Raw genomic sequence first — 10,679 nt, forward strand, 5'->3', positions numbered from 1 at the left:
AATGAAAGGTAGGAACCAATTAACTCCTTGGCGAAAGAACATACAGCAGCAACTTAAAAGCAACACATGATGTCCCTCATAGTGATAAACACAAACATTGCTTTGGTTTAAACACTAGATGGCTAGATGATGAACAAAGAAGCAACTAATAAGATCATAAAGTCCTTCTTTGATTCAAAGATAAAAGGGAATGTGGCTGTGAACTTGTTACAGCCATGTATATACAATAGTAACCATCCTATGAACTGATAATCACTAGTCCTCCCACCATCAACAGAGCGAGATGCACGTGCTGATCTGGATTATTGGACGTCATGGATGATTCCACCTTGTCCAAGACACACAAAACAACCAGAAGGTTGCCCCGCCCCGTCTCACCCATCGCCAACCTGGCGAGTAATTGGTCTGTGACTAAGGCCACCAAGAGGAAGGCCACCACTGAAGATGAGCCCCCACTGAAGAGGCAGAGGGATGGAAAAGGCACTGATGCCAACACCAACCCTGGTCCATCAACCCTGGAGTCAGTGATCGAGGACAAAAGCTCCAGTGACGAGAGCACGGTGTTATCAGGCCACACCAGCAGAGGTGACTTACTTTTAAAGAAAATGTGCGGCTGTTTGCATGGAAGCAATATGATCATGTTAAAATGGGGATTGGTGTTGACTCCAGTTGGGAGGTATTTCAGTTTTCTTTTTGTGATGTTGTTCACTGTGTTTGAAAAACTGGCTTGTCCAACTTAAAGGAAAAATTCTACATTTTGAGAAACATAATTATTTACTTTCTTCCTGAGGATTAGATACAAATATTGACACCACTACTCGACTTGAAATGCAAATACAACATGGTGTTGGGTTTTATTGGCACTTGCGTACCAGACTAATTCTTGACTTCAGCGTATTATTCCTTCAACAAGTTTGAGGCCTCGCAAGGCGTTCATAATATTTCAACCTACTTCCAACACAAATCATTTTATATCAAGTATTTCTTTAAAATTAGGATTATTTTAGTGCATTGACGTGCCTCATTCATTCTTGTGCCATGATACAGACACTTGTTTCAGGACAAATCTTGATACAGTCAGTTTTATAGAAAAAAGTTGATATTATTCGTGCTTCACTGTCAGTTTATTTTCACTTGCATTAATAAAACATGATATCAAGATTTTAAAAGATCAACAGACTTGATCTCCTGGATTTCATTTGCAGGCTCTTGATAATATTTCTTTACTCATACACTGTGCAGGAAAGTAGCCAGAGTCATTGTGAATAATAAACAGTACTTTCACTAACCTTAACCAAACAGTATTTGCCATGTTCACATAATGCAAGAACTTAGTTTTAAAATGTTGTTGTTTAAAATTACAAAACAATGTTGAATGTGATACAGAACTTTGCAGAGTCATCCAATGTCATCATCCTTATGTGGTCATAGGATTCAGAACTCACTACATGCAGTCAACAGGTTGATGCTCACTGTTTTTTTTCCTCTTTTGTAGAGATGGTTGGCCGCCCCATCTCACCCATCGCCATCTTGGCGAGTAATTGGTCTGTGACTAAGGCCACCAAGAGGAAGGCCACCACTGGAAATGAGCCCCCACTGAAGAGGCAGAGGGGTGGAAAGGGCACTGATGCCAACACCAACCCTGGTCCATCAACCCTGGAGTCAGTGATCGAGGACAAAAGCTCTAGTGACGAGAGCACGGTGTTGTCAGGCCACACCAGCATAGGTGACTTACTTTTAAAGAAAATGTGCGGCTGTTTGCATGGAAGCAATATGATCATGTTAAAATGGGGATTGGTGTTGACTCCAGTTGGGAGGTATTTCAGTTTTCTTTTTGTGATGTTGTTCACTGTGTTTGAAAAACTGGCTTGTCCAACTTAAAGGAAAAATTCTACATTTTGAGAAATATAATTATTTACTTTCTTCCTGAGGATTAGATACAAATATTGAAACAGATTATACAAACCAGATATGATATGTAAATTAAATGATTCAAACAAATACTTATCTATCAGAGCTTTCAGCCGCCTGTCAGGCAGATTGATTTTACTTAGTTGTCATGAAGCTATCTGATGGTTTCTCTCCACTGAGCTATTTCCACAACATCTGAAAAGACTCCATATGTTGAAATGTTCAAAGCCTTAGAAATATGAAAAAGTGGATGATGAGTTAATATAAAAAAATGTCAGTCCTGGAAAAGATGTGCTGAAAATTAAGTTAGAGGTAGTATACTATAATAACCATGTGTCTGTGTCTGTGTTCATTGGTGCAGCTGACTTCGAGGCCAAGTACTTGGAGCTTGAAAAACTTGGTCAAGGAGGCTTTGGCTCAGTTTATGCCGGCCACAGAAGGTCTGATGATTTACCAGTAAGTACATAATATGATGTGATAAAATAATTTAATGTAATATTCTCACATCAAACATAAATACTCTGACTTCATCCCTTGGAATAACCAAAGTGCTCATGATCTGTCCTGTAGGTGGCGATAAAACACATCCCCAACTCGGATGTGCCCCGTCAAAAAGTGGTGAGTCATCTGTTGTTTCAGCACCAACTGTTGAAATCATTCTTTAACTTTCAGTTTTTGTTGTTTCCTTGTTGTTGATGAGATACACACACATATTTTCCCTTTAGATGTTAAATGGGAGGACACGCAGGATTCCCAATGAGGTGCTGCTCATGCACAAAGCCGCAGGCGAACCAGTGACTCTGGGAAAATCTGCAGCCGTGTCGATACTGGACTGGTACGATCTGGACCAAGAGGTTCTTCTGGTCATGGAGAGGCCAGTCCCCTCTATGGATCTGCTGCGCTTCATAAATAATAACTTTGGTCCATTGGCCGAGGACGTTGCAAAGGTACTGGAGCTTTATTCTTTTTGTGAGCTGTTTCCCAGACTACTACTGAAAAGGTCATTATTTTGAATATCATCAGTTTCAGTGGAGAGTGTTTGGCTGCTATCACACCCATATTTCATTTGGGTCCAATCACAACTAACATTTTAAATTTGTCAATTAAATTATTTTAGATTCACTCTTTAGAAACCTTCACCTTAAAGAAAGAACTTGAGTTGGAATTAATGGATATATTATTGGCTGAAAAGTTCAGAAAACAATTTCAGCACAAATTCCTTTTTGAAGTTTTCTGCGGATCACATACTACGATTAAAAGCTACACAACAGCCATTAAATAGACCTTGTGTCAGGTCGTTTTTACAATTGCTGGTCCCAGAAATAAGAAAGGCCTTTGGACCTCAGCTTAGTCCTCAAAGTGCTCAGGAGAAGATGGAAATTTGAACCCCTACAAGTTCATGTGAAGTGTGCTCCGGTTGAAAGATCCCGAGCAGCTACAACGTAGACTGTGTTTTTCAGTCCCATCCTGAGTTCCTTCTTCACCACTCTAACTCATTTGTGACTCTTTATCTCTTTCTCAGATCATCATGAAGCAGCTGGTGGATGCTGCCATAGATATGCAAGCCAAAGGCATTTTCCACCGAGATATTAAAGCAGAGAACATCCTCATTGAGTCCAGCTCTGATGGCCTTCGAGTGCACTTCATTGATTTTGGATGTGGCTGCATTAGGAAGAAAAACTGCATTTACAGACAATTCACTGGTACGGCCAACCTGTCTTGTATTCCTGCTTTTCATTCATCTGACTGTTAAATCTCTGCCTGTTCCTCATCCTTTGCTTTTTTTCTGTCTCCTTCTATCTGACATATTGTAGGAACACTAGCATACTCTCCTCCAGAGTATCAAATGCGTGGGCAATACATGGCCGGCCCCACGACAGTCTGGCAGTTGGCAGCATTGCTATTTGAAATGCTGGCTGGATGCATGTGGTTCCACACCAACGACTTTATCAGGAATGAAATCCAAATCTCGTTTGGATCCAAAGGTGAGACAACGCTGGTTTCAATGTGCAGTTATTATGTTCCTTCCATGTTACAGTCGATCACTGTAGATTCAAGCCTCATCGTTTCCTTATCATCTGTCCTCTCTCCTCACAGACTGCAAAGACTTCTTGGAAATGTGTTTGGATTTAGAGCCTGAGGACCGTGCCACTCTGGAGGATATGCAGCAGCACCCCTGGTTAAATAGCCCTATCCCACCCCATTCCCAACTCCTCCATCCCCAACCCACCAATCCCCAACTCCCTCATCTCCAACCTACCCATCCCCAACTCATCCACGCCCAATTCCTCCATCCCCAGCTCACCCATCCCCAGTTCCTCCATCCCCAACCCGGCCATCCAAAAGTCCCCCATCCCCAATTCCTCTATCCACAACTCCCCCACCCCCAACCGCCCCATCCCCAGGTCCTCCATCCCCAATCTCATCCCCAACTCCTCCATCCCCAACTCCCCCATCCCCAGCTCCCCCATCCGCCAACGCCCCATCCCCAATTCCTCCATCCCCAGCCCCAACTCCTCTATCCCCAAACCCTCCACCCCCAACCGCCCCATCCCCAGGTCCTCCATCCCCCATTCCCAATTCCTCCATCCCCAATTCCCAATTCATAAATAAATATATAATAAATACACAATTGTTTCATTTTCATCTAGAGCATTTTAATGAGTGTTGCAATTTTATATTTTCATGTGTAACATTTAAGTTGCTGCTGTATATTCCCTTGCCAAGGAGTTAATTGGTTCCTACCTGCCATTGTTTTACGTAGGACAGGTATGAGTGTAACAGTGGGAGGCTCATTGATACATTCAGTTTTTACCATGAGCCTGGTTGGAGAATCACAGCAAAAGGTCTGGAGTCTCTCCCCTCCGCGGAATGTCAAGAGATTGTATTGTGTCAACCTGTCCTCATTCCAGGAGCATCAAATTCGCTGCTCTGTCACGCCCCTTGGCGTCTCCTACAGACGCACAAGGTACCCTTCCACGTCAGCTTTCAATCAACTCCATTGTAAACCCCCCTGTGTCACATTTCAACACCATCAACCGCATTCACCTCATTATTCTTCAATGAAACCACTGATTTACAATGTCAACCAACCTGAATTTGTGTTTCCCCCTCACTCATTTTCTCATGGATTCAATTATAAATAGAAAAGAATTGGTTAAAAATAGAACTTTTAAGAAACGTTTAAGTTCTTTTCCCATATCAGCAGAGATTTATTCCCCAAATTTCGTATTCTGCTGAACAAACCAGAGTTTAAATTGATAAAAAATAAGAGTCAGTTTCACAACTGCTGAGACAACCTATTTGAGAAAATAGGTTTAAAAATAGAGGATGACTGTGGTTTTTCCGAGCAAAAAATTATAATACGGACAGACAGACAGACATCCGTCCGTCTGTCCGTCCAAAAAGACTTCCCATGCACTAACGGAGCATGGGAAGTCTGAGTTTAAATCAGTTATAGCAACTGAACACTAAACTGCAATGTCCCAGATTGGGGAGCGTATGAATGTTGTTTAACTGTAAGTAAATATCAGGGACTGAACTAATTTCCAAGTCTCAGTGTCTCCGACTACACCCTGATCTGGACTCAGCTCCACCAAGAGAACAACCACAGCCAGCAGGGTACTTGTTGGGTCGACTTTTTTTCCTCCTTTGCGGCCACCTAGGGAGTTGGGGGAAGAAAACGTTTGAGATCCAACATATGGAAGAATGTTACTGAAAATCTTTTCAAAGTTTCACTTATTAATACCTAAATTTATCTGCCAGGCACAGAAATACATAAATAGGGCAGTACATTCTGTATCCACCAGGCACGTGAAATATCATACTTTCAAAGTCTATGCTCCTTTAAGTTTAATAACAACTTCTTCTCATCAAAACAAATGGGATCTGTTGTTGAAAACTGAAAATGTAGCCATTGTTTCTGGTCCCTAACACGGTTTATTTGCAGGGTCTTACCTGGATATTTTGGTCGACAGCTCTCTTTGGAGTTGGAGAGTGGGGAGATGAGGATGGGGAACTTGGTCCAGGAGGTGAATGGGGCTGTGGCAGGAGCTGTAGGTGCAGGGTCTAATGTACAGTTGGCAAAAGAGAAAAAAGTAATATACGGTAAAGACATTTTAATATGATATTTAATAATGGTGGACAGCTCTCTTTGGAGTTGGAGAGTGGGGGAGATGAGATGGGGAACTCTGTCCAGGAGGCGAATGGGAGGTGGATGGGGCTGTGGCAGGAGCTGTAGGTGCAGGGTCTAATGTACAGTTGGCAAAAGAGAATAAACATAAACGACAAAGTAAATACTTTTGAATGTATTCCAGGATGTTTATTGAAACTAACTTGGATGTTAGTAAGATTAGACTTGTAAACATAAAGAAAAATCCCTTTTAAAGAATGCATGATTATTGGATGGTCCACAATCTCAACGTCCTGACTCGGTAGTCAGAAGAAAACCTCTACAACTCAGGGAGGTGAATAATTCCAGGGGGATGTTCGGCAGTACAATGACCAGACGTCCCGGTTTACTGATCTAGATATCTATAAAACACTAAAATGTTTTCAAATTTCACTACCTAATTTCCCCGGTTTCAATCAGAATCAAAATAACAATTACATTTAGCATTACATATGTTTCCAGCGCTTACATGGGGGGTTAGCAGGTTCTGGCGTTCTTTTAGTTACGTAACCCTATAAAAAAAAAGTTAACAAAACACCATGTGATGTTCCGTTGTCACGGCTATGGCTAGCCTATGAGCTTGCATCTCTCTCTGACAGGACCTGTCAGTGTGATACTAGTTGGCAGGCAAGCCTGTCAATCACTCATTTTCATGCCCGTTGCTAGCCAATGGCCTTGAGGCTGAACAGACCAACACGCCCATGCTAGCGGTTAGCTGTAATGCTAAGGAGAAGTTTTTCAAAGAGCTCCAGGACGCTCACTCATTCCATCACAAAGTACCCGTCAACAGCATGCGCATCGATAACACAATGGTCCCGGTTTGGGAGTTTTACACTGTGGTTGCCTTATATGTGAGTGCCGGCCTATGGTGGCAGCGAGGGAAGCGTCCATAGCAACAAAAGAAATCCGATAAAAGAAAACTAACAACAAAATATCATACAAACCATCTGAAAGAAGATTATGAAAATAAATATAAAATGTTCTGCTTCAAAGTTGATCAAAACCACATTTAAACGATGAAAATATTTAATTTCCCATAAAGAATAAAATTAATGTCCGCCATGTTTTTTGTTTTCACGAAGAGAGAGAAGCACATAGGTCACGTGTCCCCAGCCTCCTGACTCACGATTACGTGGAATTCATACGAATTCTAGTGCATTACTTTTCGTAGCATTTCCTACGAAATTTTGATGAGAACAGCCTTACCGGCAACGATACCAGCAGTCAGCTGACTGTCAAGCGCTTATTTTTCTGTGGTTGGTATATGTCTCTCCGAGGTCCGGTTGCGGCGTCCCTTTAGCCATAGTAGTCCCGAGGGATTCACTACCTCCACTTCACTACGTAAACCTCCCACCGATCAGGAGAACTGTTTCGCCGGACTTTTTTTCCCTCTCCTTCTCCGTACTTCCGCCTTTACCTGACATCTGTCACCCCCTTTTGGTTCTCCATAACGCCACCTCTCCCCCAGCAACTCAGCCTCACCGAATCAAAAAGGCTTGACCTCCTACGTCACTATCAGGCGACCGCTAATAAACAAACAAAAAAGGGGGGGGTTGTTGAGATATCTATGTTTTACCTGTATCCTATGAATAATGTCAGCCAGCGGTATGGTCCATACAATCAATAATGCATAATCATTTTAACCTGTGTAATTGAATAACATGTATGCCAGAGAGGTCAGGAGGTGGAAATTGGAACTTATAAGCTTATGTAACAACTGTTTGTTCTTTAAACTAAAGTCTAGACTGATGACTCGGACACAGGGTCAGGCACAGGGCACAACCATAGAAGGAGCGACAAAACAGGAGCTAGGCATAGCAACTGCCTAGTAACACAAGCACACGAACAGGTGTCAATCTGATAAGTAAAATACAGTTTGAAGTAAGTGTCAATCTAATAGTAAAATACAGTTTGAAGTAAGTAATCTGCCCAGCTGCAAATTGTGGAAGCAACATACGTTAGGCAAATAACTGGGTCCTCCTCTGTGCCACACCCTGTGTCTTATTATATATACTGTGGACTTCGGAAGAAACGGGGCTTCTTCTCGACATGATCCAGAGAACCTGGTGACGTGTCCGGCAGAACCCCAGAGACTCTCTGTAAGTATTGTTCTTATACAATAAACTTCTTGCTGTGAAACTTTTGAACATGGATCTTGTCTAAATCATTGCCTTTCCCACTTGAACCTCGAATCCACGAACACAACGCTGTCCGGTCCGGACGGGACCGGGCTCGACAGGGTCTGTCGGTCCGTTACAACATGTTACATACGATGCAACAGGAAGTGGTGACGTCCCCTTCAATAGGTTTCTCACCACTAACTCATACACATAGTATGGATGACTTTGCGAAGTTTCTTTACGGATCACACTTCCTGTTGCATCAAAGTAGATAATGTCATTCCTACAACTTTTATAAAATATTGAGAGTGTCTTCTTTGACCATAGCATCACTCCTTTAGGCTGCATGAGGACCTTCTGTAAAACCTGATTATTGTCTCTATGTTGTTGTTCCGCAAAGATTTGTTGGAGACCTAAAATCTCATTGGAATGAGGTCGATGCAGCTTTCTTTGGCTTGACAATATCGTTTTCAAAACATCTTTTGTTGGAGCTTCATCCCTGCAACCAGATTCGATGACCTTTTCTGGAATTCTTAGCAAAGACTCCAGATATACACTCCGGGGCAGTTTAGTTTCCAGAACTACTCCAGCAGACTTGCGTGCATCAGCACGGACTGGCCTTCTTTTCTTTTCCTAGAAAGCATATGGACACTATTTTATGGAAGCCCATTTCCGCCACTGTGATGAAGAAAATAAAAATCTGTATCTCATAATTATGACATAGTATCTCATAATTATTACTTATCTCATTATTATGAGATAGTATCTCATAATTATGACTTAGTATCTCATTATTATGGGATAGTATCTCATTATTATGACTTAGTATCTCATAATTATGACTTAGTATCTCATTATTATGACTTAGTATCTCATTATTATGGGATAGTATCTCATAATTATGACTTAGTATCTCATTATAATGGATAATAATAGAAAAAGTCTGTTTTCCGCTTTAACTATCAGACATTAACTATCAGCTGGGCATGTGAGTGGGCACTCAACCTCTCAAGGAATCTTTTTAATCAGCTTCCAAATATGACTACATTATGAATACATTGGGCCACTTTCACAGATTTGCCCTTTAATTTTCTCATTTATTCTGCTAACAGCTAATCAGCTAACAGCTCTCACCTGTGCTGATTGATCCTCTGTGGTGCAGGTGAGGGTGCTCTCCCAGCCCCCCACCTCCACACTATTCTAATGGAACTTCATATTCATATTTTGTATCTATCTGCATTCGTATGCATATTGCTGTTGCAAATGTGGTTTGGACTTAAAACGTCTACAGAAACTATCACTGTTTATGTTTTGTGTGGAGAAATGTTCGACCTGTGTGGACTCGTTGGAATGTAAACACTGTACGCCAAACGGAAGACAAAGTCATGGCCTGGAAATCTGTCCCGAAATATTGTTCATTGCCATCAGAGGCTATTAGTCGCCAGGCATTAGCTAAAGCACTCTGTGATTGAATGCAAGGATATGTATTTTTTCCACCCTTTTTTTTAAAACAAAGAAATTGGAGGAATAATTTTTTTAACCCATTAATAAATTTGGGGCTACAGCTCCATCGGCTCCCATTCATTTTGAAAGTGGAAGCTCTCCCTTAAATGGAAATGTTCTACTGTGTCCCTCTCCAGTGCTGGACAAGCAGAGGGAAGGAGAAGGCTGACATATGTAATGAGACTTTTATCCAGAGGACATCTCCGGAGTGAGTTTCTCTCAGTGCTGTAATTTGTTCTTTATGTGTTGTGCTGGGGTTTTATAGTGTGTGGCTGCCTGAATGGCCACTGAGTGCAGTGATCCATCTCAAGATAGGAGAAGAGAGCAAAGCAAGCACAAAATAGAAAGTATAGGACACACATCCTAAAAAATTTAAGACAATACATGTAGGATCATATTAAGGACACTAAATCATACAGGATGTGTGCAGCAATGTGCATGTAAAGCTTTTAACTGACATACTTTAATGGCATCCTTGTGTGTGGAAAGCCAGCAGAAGGTCATTTGGCTCAACCAGAAGGACTCACACGTGCATAGTAGCCTGAGGAAGCCTGAAAACTGTTTGCTCCCTGTACCTCATTTATAGCTGCTCTGTACTATATATATACCAGCTCCCTTCCTTTGTTCCTGTCAGTTTACTTCCTGTATCTTCCTGAGTGTAGGCTGCCACCCAACATTCTTTTATTCAACATTTATTAAGTCAAGTTTAGCACAAACCCTAAGTGGACTTTGAACGTGTATTGATTTGAATCGATTTATCCTCACATGTATTAGATACCTCTACTCCATATCTGGCAATGCTGTAAAGACGTACTGGGCAGATTAATAACACATGTAGTGTTTGTCAGAAAATAGTTGTGGCACTTAATAATGTTTCCGTTCAAAGCTACCTTAGCAAAATGAAAGGGCATTAGTATGTTATCATAGGGGTTAAACAATCAGAATACAGAAGTTAGTTTCTGATGAAATTACCC

General features: G+C 41.5%; 1 protein-coding gene and 1 long non-coding RNA gene across 2 annotated transcripts; both read left to right on the top strand.

Moving 5' to 3' along the window:
- Positions 1-296: 296 nt before the first annotated feature.
- Positions 297-2,276, top strand: LOC118115169. The gene is made up of 4 exons (XM_047341246.1): positions 297-585; positions 1,496-1,726; positions 1,811-1,817; positions 2,273-2,276. The coding sequence occupies exons 1-4, from the start codon at positions 315-317 to the stop codon at positions 2,274-2,276; spliced, it is 513 nt and encodes a 170-aa protein (XP_047197202.1). The 5' UTR covers positions 297-314.
- Positions 2,277-2,286: 10 nt separating this feature from the next.
- LOC124852356 lies at positions 2,287-2,700 on the top strand. The gene is made up of 3 exons (XR_007032943.1): positions 2,287-2,367; positions 2,482-2,529; positions 2,637-2,700. It is a non-coding gene; the product is annotated as an uncharacterized LOC124852356 (long non-coding RNA).
- Positions 2,701-10,679: the final 7,979 nt, after the last annotated feature.

Source organism: Hippoglossus stenolepis, chromosome 9 (assembly GCF_022539355.2).
Source record: "Hippoglossus stenolepis isolate QCI-W04-F060 chromosome 9, HSTE1.2, whole genome shotgun sequence".
NCBI classification, from domain to species: domain Eukaryota; kingdom Metazoa; phylum Chordata; class Actinopteri; order Pleuronectiformes; family Pleuronectidae; genus Hippoglossus; species Hippoglossus stenolepis.

Coding starts and splice junctions, on each gene's coding strand:
- LOC118115169 (XM_047341246.1), top strand. CDS start 315: ATGGATGATTCCACCTTGTCCAAGACACACAAAACAACCAGAAGGTTG. Junction 586..1,495: donor ATCAGGCCACACCAGCAGAG/GTGACTTACTTT, acceptor CCTCTTTTGTAG/AGATGGTTGGCCGCCCCATC.